Source organism: Mastigoproctus giganteus, chromosome 12, assembly GCF_048544385.1.
Source record: "Mastigoproctus giganteus isolate SK-2022 chromosome 12, ASM4854438v1, whole genome shotgun sequence".
Taxonomy (NCBI): Eukaryota; Metazoa; Arthropoda; class Arachnida; order Uropygi; family Thelyphonidae; genus Mastigoproctus; species Mastigoproctus giganteus.
Window position 1 is genome coordinate 24660326 of NC_143586.1, and position 22929 is coordinate 24683254.

Sequence of the window (22929 nt, forward strand, 5' to 3'; positions counted from 1 at the left end):
GCAAGGTAATGCAGATTTCCAGGACTGCTGGGAGTCATAGGGGAACAAGTAAATACATGGTCTGTGTTAGGGTGGCTAGGAGCAGGAACAGGTGCATGTATAACTTGCATGTACACCAATGCTGGGAGTATATTTAATAAATTTGATGAGCTTGAAGTGCTAGTCAAGACATCAAAGGTAGATATTGTTGGGATATCAGAGACGTGATGTCACACAGATATAGGCAGCACAGAGTTGGAATTTGGGGAGTACAATGTGTATAGGAAGGGAGGAGGGGTTATGCTGTTAGTTAAGAAACACACAAAATCTAAGGAAGTGCATCCAATTGATGTGGGTGGACAATGCAGTGTTGAGTCTGTTTGGTGTGAAATAAGCACTGGGAAAGGAAAAATGAGAGTGTGTGTGTGTGTGTGTTATAGGCCTAATGAATCTGATGAGTATAATGAGCAATTGTGCAGAGAAATAGTGGGCTAGTAAATCAGAATGTCTTATAATGGGAGATTTTAACTTTTCAGATATTGACTGGAACTTTTGGGTTGGTCACTCGCACACTAGCAAGACTTTTGTTGATTTATTGGATGACTGTTTTCAACAGCAACATGTTTGAGAGGCAACCAGAGGAAGTGATACTCTTGATCTGATTATCAGTAGTGATTCTTCATGCATTAAGAATCTGCAGATAAAGGAACCACTGGGCGACAGTAATCACAATGTATTGATGTGGGAATTAAATAAAGATGTAACTACCATCAAGGCTAAAGGGAAGGGCTTTTTGCTTTTGTAAAGGTGACTACAGAGGTATCAGACAGTTTTTAAATTCTGTACAGTGGGATCAACTGATGATGTTACCAACAGTGAATTCTAAGCAAAGGATGCAAAGAAAAACAGCAAGGAGTTTTTTACATAAGTAATTATGTAAACTCTAGAAGGAAAGGGATGGGTTGACTATTGATGATCATGATCAGGTAGCTGATAAACTGAATGAGTATTTTGCATCTACAATCACACATGAGGAGTTATTCAATGAGGGGAGTGCCAGAAGTTTATCAAATGCTAACAGGGAGCTAAGTGATTTTGTAATAGAAATTGTTGAAGTTAAACATAAGGAAGGCACCTGGGGTGGATGGGATCTGTCCAGTTATATTAAAGGAGGCAGCAAAGGAAGTAAGCAAACCCTTAGCCTTAATTATGAGAGCTTCCCTGGACTCAGGGGAGGTACCCATGTACTGGAGGTGTGCAAATGTATCACCAATTCACAAAGGAGGTTCAAAAGGCGACACAAATAACTACAGACCTGTTAGTTTAACTTGCGTTCCGGGGAAAATGATGGAATCACTGGTTAAAGAAGCATTGCAAGATCATCTAGACAAGACTGCAGTAATAGTTAAGACACAGCATGGGTTTGCAAAGGAAAGGGAGGTCTTGCTGACCAATTTGATTGCTTACTATGATGTGGTCACAAAGGAACTGAATGCCAAAAATAATTTTGATATCATATACTTGGATTTCAGGAAAGCTTTTGATACTGTTGCACATGGAAGACTGCTGTACAAATTGGAGAGGTATGGCATCAAGGGTAAGCTGCTACAATGGATCAAGGGATGGTTGAGTGGGAGACAACAGAGAGTGGTAATCAGTGGACACTGCTCTTCTTGGACAAATGTTATTAGTGGAGCTCCCCAGGGTTCGGTGTTGGGCCCACTGTTGTTTTGTATACAGGGTGTCTCAAAAATATTGGTACAAACGTTTAGGGAAGGTAGGTAACATCTAAAGGAATGTGAATCGCATAGGAACCCATAACTGGAAACGTCACCGTAAGTCAGTAGATGGCGCTGCTCATCAATTCGCGAGAGGGAAAATTTCTGGTTTACTCATTCAAGCAGTAGTTTCCGCACGAAGCGCATACATCGATATATGAACTGTGAGCTGGCAGACATGCACCTAATGTATGGATTAGCAGAGGGCAATGGACGAGCCGCTCAACAAATTTATGGAGAATACTTCCCAGACAGACATGTACCGGACCACTGTTTTTTTGCACGTGTGCATTAAAATTAGTGGAATTATGGGTAAGTTAGAGGTAACAGGAGTAGTGTGGGCAGACCACGTTCGAAGCAAACTCCCGCCATGGAAGAAAGCGTGTTGAATGCCATCCAGAATAATCCTACTGCCAGCACACATGCCGTTACCTCTGCCTTAGGAGTGTCTCTTTGCAGTGTACAGCTAACATATCCCACCCCCGGAGCAGGATGGGCAGCTTGATCTTCATACCGGATTCGACACTGCTTGGACATGACCCCGACGAAGACATTCTGCGCCATTGACGATCTGAACTGGGTACTCTAACCTGGTTCCCTTTAAAACTCCATCCCCAGGCAGGGGACGGAGGGAGACGGATCTCTGTCTCCTCTTCTCCCTGCCTACCCCCCATATTTCACCTTGTAGGTGAAATATGGGGGGTAGGCAGGGAGAAGAGGAGTAGGGCTCGTCTCCACTGACCCTATTCTTCTGTTTTCCCCCAGTCTTCAGTCTCCTCCCCTTCACTAAATCGACAGAGTACACCCTTAACAATGCCGCTAAATTATAATCACCGTCTAAATTCTACCGGTTTTATGTAAATCTCTAAGACAACTAAGACTATTAGCTTTTATCTAGCGTATAGCCTCACATGTCTAAATTTAATAACATCAAAATTTTGGCCGACCTATTTGGCCTTTAACACATCTCTATAGCATTCAACCCCAACCAGCGATTTCCTAACAGCAATCCCTTTAAGCATTAATGTCAAATGCAATTTTTTTTTTTTTTTTTTTTTAGGTCCTAGCCACTGAAATCCCAGGAAACTAGGTGGCAGGACCTGCCAGAGCAATTTGTTGTGATACTGGATAAAACATGCTAGCCTCCACATGGCAGGGTATGGGTAATGTCGGGCCCCACTAGGGGCCAGGCAGCCAGTAAGCCAGATAAACAATGGGCACAACATATCACACGGCACAGACACGGCCCACACACTTTCAAGTCTCTGGCTTGACAGTGTACTGTCCTCGATACAGCGAAACACACACGGAGATGGGAGAAATCCCAGGTGCTGTCTGACACGAATATATACCTTATGCAGTGTACAACGTGTCTGACATGACAATCCCTTTCATCTCCAAAGGGTTTAGTTACTGCTCCCCCAAGATCATCCCGCACGTGTGGCTTTTGTGCAGTGGTTTCTCCAAGAAAGTGTTCAAGACTTGAATTTTCCAGCCTATGTTTTGGTTACAGATGAGGCTTATTTCACTTGGGAAGGCTTATTCAATCAGCACAATGCTCGTGTGTGGGCTCACGACAACCCACAAAGTGTGCGCCCTCATGCAGAACAACATCGCTTCGCAATAAATGTGTGGGCAGGTATGGTCGGTGACTGCTTAGTCGACCCATACCTGTTACCATCCTGCATGAACTCCGCTAAATATCGGATCTTTCTTGAACAAGTTTTACCATGGTTATTCGACGATGTTCCAGCAAATGTGAGACGCAACATTTGGTTTCAACGTGACTGGCTCCTGCCCATTATGGAAGGTATATTCGTGACCATTTGAACAGGCATTTTGGGCATCGATGGATTGGCCGTGGTGGACCCGTTGCCTGGCCCCCACGCTCACCTGATTTATCGAGCCTTGATTTCTTTCTGTGGGGGAGGGCCCTCAAATCTATCATGTATGAATCTCCTTTGGAGACGGAAATGGATCTCGTGGCGAGACTCGTCTGCGTTGCTGCTACTGTCAAAGAAACTCCAGGTGTATTCAACCGTGTCCATCAATCCATGCCGTGTCGGTGTCACGCATGCATCGCGTCTCATGGTGGAACCTTCGATAATCCCGTTATACAAGGCAATGGTCAGGTCACACATAGAGTACTGTGTACAGGTCTGGAGGCCTCATTTTAGGAAGGATGTAGAGTTGCTAGAATGAGTACAAAGAAGGGCAGCAAGATTGGTAAGGGGAACGAAGGGGTGCTCTTACCAAGAAAGGCGTAAGTTCTGGAAATTGTAACACCTGGAGAGTAGGCACCTGAAAGGTGATCTGATTGAGATGCACAAGGCCTTGAATGGGTTGAGCAAGCTGAATACTGATGGGATTGTTTGTCTTGCTCAGACTAAGAACCTGGGGGGGGGGGGCACAGTTTCAAATTGAGGAAAGATAGTTGTAGAATAGATGTGTGGAAATTTGCCTTTAACTAGCAGGTAGCTGATTGGTGGAACAGGCTTTCATCCTTTATTGTGGAAGCTAATAGCCTAAATAAATTTAAGGCTGAGCTGGACAGGCATATGGAGGGATGAAATGGGAGGGGTTTTTTTTTTTTTTTTTTGGCTGATGCTGCATAAGCTTGCTTTCTTGCATCATATGTCTCTATTAATGCTAATGTGTCCACTTGGATGTTGATGGTTCAACTGTTGATGATACTGCTCAGGTGGCTAACAAACTAAATGAGTATTTTGCATCAACATTCACACATGAGGAGTTATTCAGGGAGGAGCTGACCGGGCTAGCTGGGTGGGTAAAGTGCCTGCCTGGCAACCCAAAGGTCACGGTTTTGAATCCCTCCTCGGACTTGGATCAGACTAGTGCATAAACCTTGGGAGGTGCATTATGGCCACAGAAGCTGATGCGCCAACAACTAATAAAGAAAAAACAAATACAGGTGACCCCCGCTTAACGCTGATCATTCGTTCCCGAAAAACAGAGCGCTAAGTGAATCCGTGCTAAGCGAGCGCCGCTTTCCCATAAGGTAACATATGTATTTATGAGCTGCGGTCAGTGCCATAGGATATTTCCTAATGAATAATAAACAGTAATGAAAAGATGCACAAATGTTGGTCAAAATATTTAATATTCAAATATTTGCACATATAAAATATTCTGCATTGCATACGTATAATTATGTGGTAACTACTTGCGTGTCAAAAGTAAATTTAAAATTCCAATTAAAATAATGAATTTAATTTAATTGATGAATTTAATCATGAAAAATGTGTGCATTTTGAGTTGAACTTTGGCCCTTTTCCAAATAAACTAAAAGGGGTATTAATTTTAAATCCCCCGCAGCGTTAAAACCAACAATAAAGTCAACCGATCCTTCACTGCTTTGAAACCTGGCATGTTTTTTTCTTCTTTCAATATGAAACTTCTTTTAGGCATTCGTTTCCACAAAAGTCCTGCTTCAGCTATGTTAAAAACTTGTTGAGAAGTATAACACATAATACCCCTCTTCAATAATTTTAACAAAAGTTCTTTTTTGAAAGTTTCGGCTCCTTGATCTGCACTTGCGGCTTCTCCCTGGATTTTAAATCTATTCAACCAGCCCTTACCAGTTTTAAATGGTTCCACTTTTTTTTTTTTTTTTTTTTTAGGCGAGTTTTCTTCAGATCATCATATTGGCTAATCTCTTTCTCTCTCTTTTTAATATTTAACTTAACTGAATTCTGCATTGGAATATTATCTTCAATAAAATTAAAGTCTTTCCATTTCAATCCTAATAGCCGGCCTAGTCCTAGTTGCTTGCAGTGGAACAGCTATCTTTCCCGCTGCAAAAATTAATTCTTTATTTTTTTATAATTGTTCTTACAGTTAAAGTTGCAAGTCCTAAATTATGGCACACATCCGTTTGGCGTTGACCGGAATCGATTCGCTTCAAAACGTCTAATTTACTTTTCAAATTCAGTCTTTTTCTTACATTTATGGTCTTCGTACTGTGCCCAGACGTTGTTGCTTTTTCATTCCTATCAGTCATTATTAGCTCTTCGAAAATGTAACTGCGTTGGTTGAATTAATTACGATACAATGTTCAAGTAAACTGTCCATTACGCACAATGTCTAATACTCTACTGAGTGATGACTAGACTTCGAATAAATGCATATAACGCAAATATTACAAGCAATATACTTGATCATTTTTTAAAATGTTGATCGCGGAACTACGTGACAAGTCACTGTACTGAAACTAAATTAGCGTGCGAGAAAATTTTACTGAGCGTGGGAAAATTTCTCAACTCGGCGTGGGAAACGTTTTAATGCTGTTTTGCTATTCATTTTCAAGCTATCGACTCCATCAAATGAAACGATTTCGTTAATATGTCAAAAATGTAATCTGTAAAAGAGCGTTATAGTGATCTGTGACAGCGTTATAGTCAGATACGGGTTATAATATAAGAACAGCGGTATAGCGAATCAGCGTAAAGCGAACCGCGTTATAACGGGGGCCTGCTGTACTCAGGAAGGGGCATGCCAGAGGTTAATTGAACTCTGGCAGTGAGCTGGACGATTTTGTAATAACTGAGAGGAAAGTGGAGGAGAAATTGTTGAAGGTAAACATAAAAAAGGCACCCGGAGTGGATGGGATCTATCCGGTTATATTAAAGGAGGCAGCAAAGGAAGTAAGCAAATCCCTAGCCATAATTATGAGAGCTTCCCTGGACTGAGGGGAGGTACCCATGGACTGGAGATATGCAAATGTATACAATTCACAAAGGAGGACAAAGTGTGACAAGAGTAATTACAGACCAGTTAGTTTAACTTCTGTTCCAAGGAAATTAATTGAGGCACTGGTTAAAGAAGCATTGCAGGATCACCTAGACAAGACTGCAGCAATAATTCAGACACAGCATGGGTTTGTTAAGGGGAAGTCTTGTCTGACTAATTTGATTGGATACTGTGATGTAGTCACAAAGGAACTGGATGTAGGGAATAACTTTAATATCTTATATTTGGATCTTAGAAAAGCCTTTGATACCGTTGCACATGGAAGACTGCTGCACAAATTGGAGCAGTGTGGCATTGAAGGTAAATTGCTGCTATGGAAAAAGGGATGGTTGTGTGGGAGAAGACAGAGAGTGGTAATCAATGGACACTGCTCTTCGTGGACTAAATGTTATTAGTGGAGTCCCTCAGGGTTCAGTGTTGGGTCCATTGTTGTTTTCTGTATTTATAAATGGTATTGATGATGGTATATCAGCCTTAATGTCCAAGTTTGCAGAGGAGCAGAAGAATCCTTTTTGCAAGATATAAGACAAGATTGAGTTGTAGAAGGATTGAAATCAACTAAGTTGTCTTTGCATCACGAAGAATTACCTGGAGATCGGCATTTAAAGAATTGGTAGTGGATATTCGAGAAGTTGAAGCTGATTGAGCAGGGTAAGATTTCTCAAACTGAAAAGTGGAATGCAATATGCTATCATCGGCAAAACTATGGATAGGATTTCCAGTGAATGGAAGAGGGTCATTAATAGACAAGAGGAAAAGAGTGGGGGGGGAAAGAACTGAAACTTGGGGGACACCAGCATCAGTGGAGAAGTTAGAAGACAGAGAGCTATCTACAATCATCCTCAGTGAAGTTATAAATTTGAACTACGTAGGTAATGTAAAAGGCATCGTTTTAATTGTATCTCATATTTTGGGTGCCTTCACAACGAGATAGCTAGTATTGCACTACTTCAAATAAATAATGCTTCTCTAGTAGAGAAGAACTTCTAAAGAATAACTTTGCAACTGTGATGGCATGTTGCATTACCAGAGTACCTGCCCACTCACTGATGATGAAGCCAACTAGCTTCGAAACGATTGTCTGGGTGGGGGTATCCACTGAAAATAAATAACAGTAGTCTTTTCTGCTAGAAAGGATTATTTATTTGAAGTAGTGCAATACCAGCTATCTCGTTGTGAAGGCACCCACAGTATGAGATACAATTAAAACAATGCCGTTTACACTACATATATAGTTCAAATTATGGGTAAACTATGATGTATCTACACCGATATTATATAGTTAATTACCTAAACCCATAAGAAATTATGCCCTGTGCATTTCGTCTTCTAATACATGGTAAGAATATACCCAGATCCTTGACATAATGTGGCCTCTTCCCTCCCTGCATACATACTACTCGGACTCCCTCCAGTCACTATCTGGCAGAGTAGAGGTAGCAAGATTATACACTAGCTTATCTGGAAGCCTCCTAGAGAGTTACTAAAAGGTTCAGCCCAGTGTACTACCTAGCAGCTGGCCTGCAAACGCCATTTTAGAGCTGCACCCTCAATGTAAGGAAGATTGGATCTTGCCATGATGTCCATCATAACCTCAAAAGTCATTAGTCATACTGCATGATGGGAGAGATGGGGAGGGGTTGACCGGAACTTAGCTCTGGAGACTAAACATGGGTTTCACTACTTCAAGCCTCCAACAAGCAAAGTGGTGGTATTGCCCTGGTTGATGAGAGTCATCTGCCACCTAGAACATTTATTTCTGCAAATAATTGCATCTGCCTATCACAACAGATGTTTCTGCTGCAAATGTTTGCACGAGCACTGTTCTGAATTAGCATATGTAGTTCAGTCTCCTTCCAAAACAGTTGCATCAGTAGGTCAACATCCATTCATATGTTGACTCAAAACTAGCTTTTCTTCATTTTCCCCTCATATTCAGCTCTTTGGCATGACCAAATATATTTTCTTATGCATTTAATTATGGTTTACATTGTACCAGATTGCTGTACAAGGGTTGATCAAAACGTTTGGTAAATGTTGCAAAAATATTAATTTTATTCAGTGGTAAATGTTTAAATTATAAACATTTATCACTGAATCAACAACTACACACTTGTTCTGTCATGCCTGCCACATCAAAACGTTTTTGGACATCATCCCTTATGAGTGCTTTAGGCAGTTTGTTATGTTTGTTATTTGGTTTTTAGGAGCATTAGCAACTAAGGCCATATTGCTCCGGGGATATGCGGTGGTCATTCCCTGACCTTTCCGCATCCTCAGTATTTGGTGGTCACGGGCTCGAACCCCGGTCTAATCAAGAAGCGTGTTCTATGCTCTGCTGCTCCTGCCCACCCAGCTACAGAGGTGCTGAGGCAGTTTGTCATGTTTGATTGGATTTTTTTCAAATTAGGTGAATATAAACTTGCTGGTGTGGCAATGTTTTTGTTAGTCAAAAATTTCCAGATTGCACTCCATGATGTGTGCCACATCATGATGGAGCCAACCATTTCACCAGTTTTTTTGGGCCATTTACATTGTATTGTGTCTATTGACTGTTTTAAAACTTCCTAAGGTAGTAGGCTACATTTACATTGACACTGCACAGAATGAATTCTGATAATGCCGTCCTCTCATTGTCAAAAAATAGTCTGACTTTCACATGTGGTTTTGATTGCACTCCTTTTTTTTATTTTGAATTATTTATCTCAAGTGAAAATGCATAGAACAAACTTGGCGCTCACTCACTCACCTCATGCTCAAATCCTCAGTCAAAATGACCATTCACAAACCAGATGAAAGCCTCCTCATCAGTTTCTCAAATGGTCACTTATTAATCTAACTGAAAAATGTTGTGGATGCTTCAGTATGTTGATGGTTCATTTCTTTCTTCACTTTCAATTAAAATTTTAAATTCCTTCATGAAACCATTGAAACTACTGGAAACCTATAATGAAAAATGTTTTTTTCATTATAGCATAATCTCTGCAAACTGTAACAAGCATTTCATGCTTAACACTTGAACTATTTCATTTTGGAAATATGAATGTAAAATGTATAGAGTGTAAAATATAAAAATGTATGATATTATAAAACCTGGAAGTCATTATGTTAAAAGTGATAACATAAATAATATTTATTTCCTTTATTGATAAATTTTTATCATTAAATTTTAGTCAAGAAATGGATTTTTTTTAGTGAGGCTGTGAAGGTGGATTTATTTCCTTTCTATACCTCCTCCATTGTTTAGGGTGACATAACTTCTGAGCCAGAGTTTGTAGCCCCAGAGGAAAGTTTGGAAAAATTATTGGAGTCGACAATCCATAGCAGAACAAGCAGTGAACAAGAAGAAATGGAAGATACATCTGTATCATCAGAAGGAACTCATTTGTCAGATGCATCTCTTTCCCTTGAGGCTAGTGATAGCTCTCCTCATTCAGGACTTGGTTCAGAACCAAAAATTACTGACAAAGCTGTATCTGGCTCGCAGGCAAGTGTTAAAGGTATGTTTGTCTACTACTGTTGTATTTATAATGACCAATTTTGAAAATAGTGCTCCAGTTATTTTTGGTAAATTGTTTTATTCCCTGTGCAGAGCCAATATTGGGAAAAATGATTTATATGATAATGGTATGTATATACATTATATTCTCAATAATTCAATATCAGATTGTTCAAAATGCAATGGATTTCAAAGTCACTACTGTTCTCCAAAAAATTATATAAAAAATAATCTTGCAGTGCAGATTATTCAAATAATTCTACAGTATAATTCGAAGTCTAAATTGGATCCTGCAACTTATGAATAGCTTGTCAAGTTCAAAAAGGCTGTCAAAACAGTCTTACAGGTATTGAATGGAACCATAATAAACAGTCTTGAATGGAACCATAATGAAAATTTGCTATTATTTTATAGGTGGTATAACTTTTTGATAAATGGCATCCTTCTTTCCTACCATTAGAGCTGGTTCCCCTTCTGCTCATGTTGTGGCTGTGTTTCACAGGAAATTTTTATATCCCTCTGTTCTCATTAGCAGCAGCAAAATGATTACAATTACTTACAATGTTGTATTCTTACCAGTGATGTATGAGTCTGAACTTGCTGTAATATTTAGGGACATTACATTGAATTTTATCATGTAGATTTGAATTGAATAGTTCTAACATCCTGAATATCATATTTTTTATAAGGTAAATATATTTGTCAAATATACATCAAACTATGACTGATAATAGCAGCAAAAACAAAACTCATAGCAATCTTGTTATGCTGCAAGAAATTTAATGAATTTCTCCACAGCAGAATTGTTATCTTTATCATATTGAATCATTAAATCATACTAAAATTCTATGCAGGATCCAGGCTTCCTAAGAAAAAAGTCGCTGGGGATGAGAGTTTGGTGTTCGCCTACAACCCTGAGACAAAGGCGGAATCACAAATGGTACACAAAAATGTCCTCATACCCCAAGAAATCTTGTGCAACAAAATCATCAGTCATGCTGATTATTTATTTTTTTTTTTTTTGAGTGGTGGCATAGTGTACCACGAGTTTGTGATTGGGGAGAAGCATTGCTGCTGCTTACTACATGGCGCCTCCGTAGCCAGGTGGGAAGGAGCAGCAGTGTGTAGCACACACTTCTTGATTAGACCAGGTTCGAGCCCGTCACCACCAGGTATGGAGGATGCGGAAAGGTCAGGGAATGACCGCCGCATATCCCAGAGCAATATGGCCTTAGTTGCTAATGCTCCTAAAAACCAAATAACATACATGCTTACTACATTGAGATTTTGACACATTTGAATGAGGATGTGAGGCGAAGATAACGAAAAAAATGGAAGGATGGTTGGATCCTGCAACATGACAATGTGTCCAGTCAACATACCAATGGCAGTTCAGCAGTTTTTGGCTTCAAAAAATCGCAGTCATGCAACAGTCTCCCTACTGTCCCGACCTTGTTATCCGTTGTGGATAACATAAAAAAAAAAAATGTTTAGTGGTCCTAAGTGCACTAAAAAATACACAAACTTGCCATACACAATTTTTTTTTTGTGTATGTGTGCAGAAGGAAGGTACTTGGAAGATGAAGTTTAGTTAGCCCAGCTGTTCGCTTAAACATTTATAATGAAATTACAGGAACTTTTTTAATGTACCTCGTATATCACTTTAGTAATCACAAATAGCCGTGATTGTATAATCACTGATTAAATGGGGGTTATACAATTAACTACTTTTAATTGCTACATTGATATGCATATCAATGGTTGATGATTTTGTAGGGCAGATATCATCCTTTAAGGGCACAAAGGGTGATATTATTGTACACGGCACTAATGATATTAAGAGTAGGAGACTGGCAGAATTACTTAACAAGTACAAGACAATGCTGAAAAAAGCCGTGGGTTAGGGTTGAATTTGAAAGTGTTTGCAATTCTGCCCAGATGCTATTGAGACAGAGTTAAGTGGGTCGGAAAACTGCTAGATTGGGGGGGGGGATCCACGGACTAATAGATTAACAGTAGCCACTGGCAGAGGTAAAAGTGATTCCTGCACTACTTCTGTTGAAATGCAATTTAGCAGCAGCCTGAAAAGCAAGGCAATGTTAATTTCCAGGACTTCTGGGAGTCATAGCGGAACAAGTGAATACTTGGGATGCGTTAGGGTAACTAAGAGTAGAAACAGGTGCATGTATACTTTCATGTACACCAATGCTAGGAGTATAGTTAATAAATTGGGCGCATCCGTAGCCAGGTGGGAAGGAGCAGCAGTGCACGCTTCTTGATTAGACAGGGGTTCGAGCCCGTCACCACCAAATACAGAAGATGTGGAAAGGTCAGAGAATGACCACCGCATATCCCGGAGCAATATGGTCTTAGTTGCTAATGCTCCTAAAAACCAAATAACTAACTAACTAAGTTAATAAATTTGATGAGCTTGAAGTGCTAGTTAAGACATCAAAGGCAGATATTGGTGGAATATCACAGACATGGTGTCACAGAGACATAAGCAGTGCAGAACTGGAATTTGAGGAGTACAATGTGTACAGAAAGGATAGACAGGACAGAAGGGAGGAGGGGTTATGTTTTTAGTTAAGAAACAAATAAAATCTAAGGAAGTGTATACAATTGATGTTGCTGGATAATGCAATGTTGAGTCTGTTTGGTGTGACATAAGCACTGGGAAAGGAAAGTAGAGTAGGTGTGTGTGTGTGTTATAGGCCTAATGAATCTGATGAGTATAATGAGCAATTGTGCAGAGAAATAGAGTGAGCCAGTAAATTAGAGTGTCTTATAATGGGGGATTTTAATTTCACGGATATTAACTGGAATTTGTGAGTTGGTCACTCACACAATAGCAAGGCTTTTGTGGATTTATTGGATGATTGTTTTCTACAGCAGCATGTTTAGGAGGCAACTAGAGGGAGTAATACTCTTGATCTGATTATCAGTAATGATTCTTCATGCATCAAGAATCGGCAGATAAAGGAACCACTAGGTGGCAGTGATCAGTGTGCTGAAGTGGGATTTACTCAACGAGGTAACTACCATCAAAGGTAAAGGGAAGGGTTTTTGCTTTCATAAAGGTGACTACAGTGGTCTGAGACCGTATTTAAATTCTATACGGTGGAACCAACTGATGATATTACCAACAGCAAATTCAAAATGGGAAGCATTCAAAGAATTAATCTTGGAAACTACTAGGCTTTTCATACCAACAAAGAAATATTGTTCAAGATTTAGGCCTAAATGGATGTCAGATGAACTAATTAGACATGTGACAGAGAATAAAAATGCATGGGATACATATAAATTAACATGTGACGCAGAAGCCTGTTATAATAGATATAAGCTGGTCTGTAACCAAGTTACAAAGGAGGTTAGGCAGGCGAAGGCGGATTACGAGAAATCTTTGGCAAAGAAAAACAGCAGAGAGTTCTTTACTTATGTAAACTCTAGAAGGAAGGGGATGAATCAGATTGGGCCACTTGATATCGATGGGTCAACTGTTGATGATCCTGCTCAGGTAGCTAACAAACTAAATGAATATTTTGCATTGACATTCACACATGAGGAGTTATTTAGCGAGGGGAAAGCCAGAGGTGTATTCAACTCTAGCAGTAAGCTAGAGAATCTTGTAATAACTGAGAGTAAAGTGGAGGAGAAATTGTTGAAGATAAACACAAGAAAGGCACCTGGGGTGGATGGGATCTATCCAATTATATTAAAGGAGGCAGCAAAGGAAGTAAGCAAACTCAGCCATAATTATGAGAGCTTCCTTGGACTCAGGGGAGGTACCCACAGACTGGAGATGTGCAAATGTCACCCAGGAGGATCAAAGGCTGACACAAGTAGTAGTAGTAGTAGTGGTGGCACATGATGCAAGAAAGCAAGTGTAGGAGCTTATGCAGCATCAGCCAAAAAAAAAAAAAATCACACCATTCCCTCCAAATACCTGTCCAGTTCCTCCTTAAATTTATTTAACCTATCAACTTCCACAACGACAGATGGAAGTTTGTTCCAGCAATTAACCACCCGCTGGCTAAAGGCAAATTTCCGCACATCTATTCTACATCTGTCCTTTCTTAATTTGAACTTATGTCCCCGTAGGTTCGTAATCTGAACAAGTGGAAGGATCCCATCAGAATTCAGCGTGCTCAACCCATTCAAGGCCTTATAGACCTCAATCAGATCACCGCGCAGGTGCCTAGTCTCCAGCCACTGCAATTTGCAGAACTTAAGCCTTTTTTGGTAAGAGAATCCCTTCATTCCCCTCACCAATCGTGTTGCTCTTCTCTGTACACGCTCAAGCAAATCTACATCCTTCCTAAAATGAGGCCTCCAGACCTGTACGCAGTACTCAAGGCGTGGCCTGACCATTGCCTTATACAGAGGGACAATCACCTCCTTTTCCCTGCTAGCAAAATTCCTATATATCATTGACAAAACCCCATTACCCACCCTAGCAGCCTGTCTGCACTGCTCAGAAAACTTCATATCTGACTGCACAATTACTACCAGGTCTTTTTCATTTTCTACCACCTTAAGTGTAGTACCACACAGTTGGTACGTTTCTCTGGGGTTACTTCTCCCCATATGCAGTACTTTGCATTTGTCAAGATTGAACTTCAGTTGCCACTTCTTAGCCCATCTGCCCAAATTATCTAGATCCTGTTGCAGTAGCACACTGCCATTACTGTCATTAACAACCCTGCCAACCTTTGTGTCATCTGCAAACTTCGACATCAAGCCTGATATACCTTCATCAATATCATTGATAAATACACAAAACAACAGTGGACCCAACACCGAACCCTGTGGGGACTCCACTAATAACATTAGTCCAAGAAGAGCAGCACCCATTGATTACCACCCTCTGTCTTCTCCCACTTAACCATCCTTTTATCCATTGTAGCAACTTACCCTTAATACCATTCTGCTCCAATTTGTACAGTAGTCTTCCATGCGCAACAGTGTCAAAAGCTTTCCTGAAATCCAAGTATATGATATCAAAATTATTTTTTGCATCCAGTTCCTTTGTGACCACGTCATAATAACCAATCAAATTTGTCAGACAAGACTTTCCCTTAACAAACCCATGCTGTGTTTGAATTATTGCTGCAGTCTTGTCTAGATGATCCTGCAATGCATCTTTAACCAGTGACTCCATTATTTTACCCGGAACAGAAGTTAAACTAACTGGTCTGTAATTACTCGTGTCACCCTTCGATCCACCTTTGTCAATTGGGGACACATTTGCACATCTCCAGTCCGTGGGAACCTCCCCTGAGTCCAAGGATGCTCTCATAATTATGGCTAAGGGTTTGCTTAGTTGCTTTGCCGCCTCCTTTAAAATAACTGGATAGATCCCATCCACCCCAGGTGCCTTTCTTATGTTTAACTTCAACAATTTCTCCTCCACTTTGCTCTCAGTTATTACAAAATCATTAAGCACACTGCTACAATTTGATAACCTTCTTCCATTTTCAAACTGTAATAATTCCTCACGTGTGAATGTAGATGCAAAATACTCATTCAGTTTGTTTGCTATCTGAGCAGGATCATCAACAGTCGAACCATCGATGTCAAGTGGACCAATCATATTAATCCCCTTCCTTTTAGAGTTTATATAAGTAAAGAAATCCTTGCTGTTTTTCTTAGCATCTCTTGCCAAAGATTTCTCGTAATCCGCCTTCGCCTGCCGAACCTCCTTTGTGACCTGATTACAGACTAGCTTATATCTGCCACAGGCTTCTGCGTCACCTGATAATTTATATGCATCCCATGCATTTTTCTTCTCTGTCACGAGTCTCATTAGTTCATTTGATTTAGTCCATTTAGGCCTAAACCTTGAACGATATTTCTTAATCGGTATATAAAGTCTAGTAGCTTCCACGATTAATTCCTTGAATGCTTCCCACTTAGAATTTACTGTTTGTAACATCGTCAGTTGATCCCACTGTACAGAATTTAAAAACTGTCTGAGACCACTGTACACCCCTTTACGGAAGCAAAAACCCTTTCCTTTACCCCTGACGGTAGTTACCTCTTTGAGTAAATCCCACTTCAGCACACTGTGATCACTGCCACCTAGTTGTTCCTTTATCTGCAAATTCTTAATACACGAATGATCACGAATGAAGTAATTATAGACCTGTGAGTTTAACCTCTGAGTTTAACCTGTGAGTTTAACTTTAATATCAAGGCAGAGTGGTAATCAATGGACACTGCTCGTCGTGGACTAATGTTATTAGTGGAGTTCCTCAGGGCTCAGTGTTGGGTCCATTATTGTTTTCTGTATTCATAAATGATATTGATGAGGGTATATCAAGCTTAATGTCGAAGTTTGCAGATGATACAAAGGTAGGCAGGGTTGTCAAGGACACTACTGACACTATGCTGCTGCTGCAACAGGATCTGGAAAGGTTGAGCAGATGGGCTGAGAGGTGGCAAATGAAGTTTAACATTGACATAACATTGCTGCATAAGCTTGCTTTCTTGCATCAAATGTCTCTACTAATGCTAATGCTTATGCTAAAAAGCATAGGCACAATTTCCTCCTCCTCCAATTTTAATAGCTAATTTTGTGTTGCAACAATTATAAACTGTCTACAATTATTTGGATTAGAAATGGCAGCACCTACTGGACGATTTCTAGAATTCATACATAAAATTCATCCATTCATTGTGCTATCCTGCTTTTATCACTTTTGTTCTGGTGTCCCATGATCAGTTAGCATTAGCATTAATAGAGGCATATGATGCAAGAAAGCAAGCTTATGCAGTATCAGCCAAAAAAAAAAAAAACCTGCTCCCATTTCACCCCTCCTTTCATTCCAAATACCTGGCCAGCTCAGCCTTAAATTTATTTAGGCTATCAACTTCCACAACAAAGGATGTGGAAGTCTGTTCCAACAACCAACTACCTGCTGGCTAAAAGCAAACTTCTGCACATCTACCCTACCACCATATTTCCTCAATTTGAATTTATGCGATTATTCTGAGGTGATCCTCTGAGGCGATTATTCTGAGCAAGAGAAAGAACCCCATCAGTATTGAGCATACTCAAACCATTTAAGGCTTTATACACCTCAATCAGATCACTTCTCAGGTGCCTAGTCTCCAGACTTAAGCCTTTCTTCGTAAGAGCAACCCTTTGTTCCATTCACTAATCTTGTTGCCCTTCTCTGTACTCGTTCCAACAGCTCTACATCCTTATTAAAATGAGGCCTCCAGACCTGTATACAGTACTCAAGGTGTGGTCTAACCATTGCCTTATACAAGGGGATAATCACCTCCTTATTCCTGCTAGAAAAATTCCTGTATATCATTGACAAGACCCTATGACCTACTCTTGCAGACTGTCTGCACTGCTCAGTAAACTTCATATCTGCTTGCACAATTACCCCCTGGTCCTTTTCATTCTCTACCACTCTCAGTGTAGTACAACACAGTTGATATGTCACTCTGGGGTTACTGCTCCCATATGTAGTACTTGACATTTGTTAATGTTAAACTTCATTTTCCACCTCTCAACCCATCTGCTCAACTTTTCTAGATCCTGTTGCAGCAGCGTACTGTCATTAGTGTCCTTAACATGTCGACTGGCTGCAACATTCGTATCATCTGCAAACTTGGACATTAAGCTTGATATATACCATCAACAATATCATTTATAAATACAGAAAACAACAATGGACCCAACACTGAATCCTGAGGGACTCCACGATGAGAGGTGTCCATTGATTACCACTCTGTCTTCTCTCACTCAGCCATCCCTTTATCCATAGCAGCAATTTGCCTCCAATGCCACACTGCTCCAATTTATTCAGTAGTCTTCCATGTGCAACAGTATCAAAAGCCTTTCTTAAGATCCAAATATATAATATCAAAGTTATTCCCTGCATCCAGTTCCTTTGTGACCACATCATAGTATCCAATCAAATTGGTCAGGCAAGACTTTCCCTTAACAAAACCATGCTGTGTCTGAGCTATAACTGAAGTCATGTCTAGATGATCCTGCCCTTTAACCAGTGCCTCCATTAATTTTCCTGGAACAGAAGTTAAACTAACAGGTCTATAAATACTTGTGTCGCCCTTTGATCCTCCTTTGTGAATTGGTGTCACATTTGCACTTCTTCAGTCCATGGGTACCTCCCCTGAGTCCAAAGAAGCTCTCATAATTATGGCTAGGAGTTTGCTTACTTCCTTTGCTGCCTCCTTTAATATAACTGGATAGATCCCATCAACCCCAGGTGCCTTTTTTTATGTTTATCTTCAATTTCTCCTCCACTTTCCTTTCAGTTATTACAAAATCATCTAGTTCACTGCCAGAGTTTAACTCACCTCTGGCATTCCCTTCCCTGAATAACTTATCATGGGTGAATGTAAAATACTCATTTAGTTTGTTAACCACCAGAGCAGGATCATCAACAGTTGAACCGTCAGTATCCAGTGGACCAATCTGATTCATCCCTTTCCTTCTAGAGTTTACATAGGTAAATAGCTCTTTGTTGTTTTTCTTTACATCCTTTGCCAAAGATTTCTCATAATCTGCCTTTGCCTGCCTAATCTCCTTTGTGACTTGGTCGCAGACCAGTTTATATCTATCATAGGCTTCCATGTCACCCATTAATTTGTATGTATTCCATGCATTTTTCTTCTTTGCCATATGTTTCATTAGTTCATCTGACATCCATTTAGGCCTAAACCTTGAACAATATTTCTTAGTTGGTATGTAAAGCCTAGTAGCTTCCAAGATAAGTTCTTTGAATGCTTCCCATTTTGAATTTGCTGTTGGTAACATCATCATCAGTTGGTACCACCGTATAGAATTTAAATACTGTCTCAGACCACCTTAGTCGCCTTTATGAAAGCAAAAACCTTTCCCTTTTCACCTGATGGTAGTTACCTCTTTTTGAGTAAATCCCACTTCAGCACACTGTTATCATTGCCACCTAGTGGTTCCTTTATCCTGCAGATTCTTAATGCATGAAGAATCACTACTGATAATCAGATCAAGAGTATTACTCCTGCTAGTTGCCTCCTGAACATGCTGATGTAGAATCAATCATCCAATAAATCCACAAAAGCCTTGCTAGTGTGTGTGAGTGACCAACCCACAAATTCCAGTCAATATCTGGGAAATTAAAATCTCCCATTATAAGACTCTCTGATTTACTGGCCCACTCTTATTTCCCTGTACAGTTTTTTATTATACTCATCAGAGTCATTAGGCCTACAACACACTCCTACTCTCAATATTAATCTCCCAATGCTTATGTCACACCAAACTGACTCAACACTGCACTGTCCCGCCATGTCGACTGGCTTCACTCCCTTGGATTTTGTGTTTCTTAAATAATAATTTTGTTAATAATAGTTTTGTGAATTGTAGGAGCGTCCTGTTTAAGATGTCTTCCCACTTATAGTGCTCTTTATGGCCAGCTCCTTTGAAAACTCTGTAATGATGGCTTACTCTAATTTGCAAGGTTAAGAATGATAATGGTGTTTATTTTATTTTAATATATTGTGAATTAATGAGTTAATATAGTACTCGTTAACTATATTGTAGTTTGTTAAAACTCATGTTATGATTGATGAAATTCCTAGTCTATTCATTCATATTATTTTATTTCAGATGAAGCCATTTCATTGTTTTCAAACGAAGGACCCAACATAACTGATGAAGAGAAAGTTGTAGCTGCACAAAAAATATCATCTTTTGAACAAATGCAACTTAACTTTAATTTATCAGAAAGGTGATTTCCAATCTTTGTCATTTTCCTTTTAAATATAATTTTTAGGTCATATTTGTATTATATGAAGTTACATTTCTGGAGACTGAACTCATGCCATTTAATTTTATTATTTTTTTATATATAAATTTGTGATTCTTGGAAAATTTGTAAAGAACTTGCAATTGGAATTTCATTTAGAATTGCTGCTTAGAGGCGCATTGGCAAAACAGACCTTTTTAGTTTTGAATTGCCCGTAGTTAAAAGTGTTTAACAATGTTTTTTTGGTTGCCGAAAGTCCTGAAATGAGCTTAAGAAAAGTGTATTTAGTAAATGTGTAAAACTTGGATTATGAAACTTGCTGATTCATAGTGCCCTCTGGCAGAAAGTTCCATGAGTAGTTGTGAACAGTGCATAATTTGTATTAAAAAAATTTAATAGTTTGTAATGTTGAAGTTTGCAAAAATTTTGAAAAAATTGGTATTGTATGACAATAAGAAGGGAGTTATTGACAAAAAGAAGTACAGGTAACCCTTGTATAACCTGGTTATTAGATTCCTATAAAACGTGTTGTGCGAAACCGTGTAATACGGCACTAAGAAAAAGTGCGAAAAGGGGGGGGGGTTACATTTCAAAAGCTAATTTTGTTAACAAAATTAACAAAAATACACCATTCTAGATTTTGTGTATCTTCTGCTCTCTTTAAAAAATCAGTAATCTGGGTTTGTTTGCTCTTGCTTGATAAATCTTTGTGAATTTCATTGTATGGAACTAAGCATTTTTGAAGCTCCCCTTTGAACTTTGGGCTCCTTTCATTCAAGAATCTGCATTCAAATTGAAATTTTGAATCTGCATTCAGAAAATAAGATTCTAATTGCTCGACTAACTTTATGCGTACCCTTATGCTTTTTAGTGTAAAATTTGGAAGTTTAGAATTTTCGTCTGTGCTATCATCATCTGAAATGATTTGGTTTTACCTCTGTTGCCATTTGCATCAAATCTGCTACGCCAGCCTCTTTTTCTACCAGTAATTCTTGAAAGTCTTCAATAATTATATATTTTTTATTTTTTTAGGAGCATCGCCGACTAAGGCCATGTTACTCTGTGTATCTTTTCGATAAATTGCATGTGTCCTGAGGTCGATTTTCTGTTTTGCTGGACAAAAAAACCAGAGTTTTTCGAAACCTTGCTACCTTCACCCGAGCCCGACTAACTCAGCCGCGTTGTGAAAAACACCCATAAAACTTCCTCCCTTCATTGACTGAATTCGAACTCGGGTCTTTTCCAGCCAGTGTGGGGAGGAGGGTGATTCTATCAATTGTGCTATCCACGAGGGCTTCAGTAGTCATATCATCAAAACCTTCCCCTCCTACCGACGTAGCAAATTCTACTATTGCAACACCAATTTTCTTTTCTGCCAGTTCGACCATATTTCCTTAATGAACTGACTCTGGCCATACATTTTTTCACACGCATTTAACATTGCCAGTTTTACTTTAAGCGATAAAGCTATGATTCTGATACAGTTCACAATTGAGAAATGTTTCCCTGCCTCCATTACTTCAATGGATTCGGAATAAATATTTTTGCAAAATCATTGTAATGATTTTCTGATGTAATGAGTTTTAAAGGTGGATATAATGCCTTTATCTAATGGCTGAATGAAAGAAGTTGTATTAACCCAGTAAAACTGTGGCAGTAGGAACATAACTTCAACATTTGGAGGAATTAAATCTTTTGGATGTGCGATCCAATAGTAATAAAACTTTGAAATCTAGATTTTTCCACAAGTTCAACAAGTACAAGTTCAATAGCACAGAACGTAACGTGGGAATTTCCAACAAAATAAAATACAAGGATTTCTCTCTCTCTCTCTTTTTTTTTTTTTACTAGCGAGTCAACAGCGGGGATTCAAAAAGAGTGGAAATGTCGAAAAATTACATCGACCAAAAGTTCAAACATACCCTGTTATGCGAGGATTACCGAAATTCTCTAACTGTGTTATATAAGTACCTTGTTATGTGAGGATTGCCGCAATTTATCAGTTGTGTTAGAGCAAAACCATGTTGTAGAAGTACCGTGTTATACGGTGGTTGCCTGTATAAAAATTCCTGAAAACATTGTAGGCCTACAAAGAAGCAATTATCCTGGAAAATCTGCAAAACATTTCTCTATTTCCCCCCCCACACACACACACACTGTCCTTGACAGTATAGTGGTTTTGCACCACTTGTCAATCATTTGTAGAGGTCTAGGTTTTTCCACTTTGACTAGAGGAATTTCTGAGGTCCTATTCAATTGAGGCTGCAGTTAGTTGCTGTTGGGTGGGCTGGGCTTTTCTATACAAGTTATTCTGGTTTTGCAGCCCACACAAATCACAACATACAAATCAGTCCATAAATGCACACACGTTTGTACAGAGACATAATATGCAATAGCACAATATGACCTAAGTTGCTGATGCACCTAATATCCCCCCCCACCAGCAGGCCACACATTCACCTACAAAAAAGGGAATTAATCTTAATCAGGTTCTGTGATAGAGTATGATGACAAATCAGCAAGTCACACACACACACAATGTTTATACAGGGGTCCTGCATGTAGTGCTTTTATTGAGCTGTAAAACTGAACACTTTCCACCTTAAGCAGGGGTGATTTACTCATAGAAAATACTATTAGATAATTTTAATTAGTTGGCATGACTATTTCGGAATGATTTTAGGCATTTCTGTATATACAGTATTAAATGTAACATAAATATTTACTAAATTTACATAAACTTTAAATGTATAATTATGCAAGACAACGTAGCTTAAAATTATGGAACCTTATGCATACTATATATATAAATTATTTACAGTAACAGCTTGTGATGCTGTTAATTTTTAGACCTCTTAAAACATAGTGTAAATAGCAGTCTCCCAAATCTAGTCTTTTTATAACGACCAATTTAGTTTTCAATTACAAGTTTTTCTGATTAGCTTCTTTGCATTATTAGCATACCTACACAGTAAGCTAAAATGAATCATGCTGACACAAAATGCATATAAACTGGAAACAAAAACTAAATTGAAAACAGCATTGTGAGCAATGCTGCTGCTCAATGTGTAGCTAAAAGCAACTCCGGTCAGTTCATGAAGTTTTATAAATAACACTTCAGATAATTAGA

General features: G+C 39.2%; 1 protein-coding gene across 2 annotated transcripts in view; it reads left to right on the forward strand.

Moving 5' to 3' along the window:
* Nucleotides 1-22929, forward strand: part of ema (C-type lectin domain containing ema) — a 223042-nt gene that overhangs the window by 75564 nt on the left and 124549 nt on the right. For both annotated transcript variants that reach the window (XM_090386684.1, XM_090386685.1), the window contains exons 11-12: nt 9775-10027; nt 19661-19781. In XM_090386684.1, coding sequence (XP_090242810.1) covers nt 9775-10027; nt 19661-19781 — 374 coding nt within the window. The remainder of the gene's footprint in view (nt 1-9774; nt 10028-19660; nt 19782-22929) is intronic.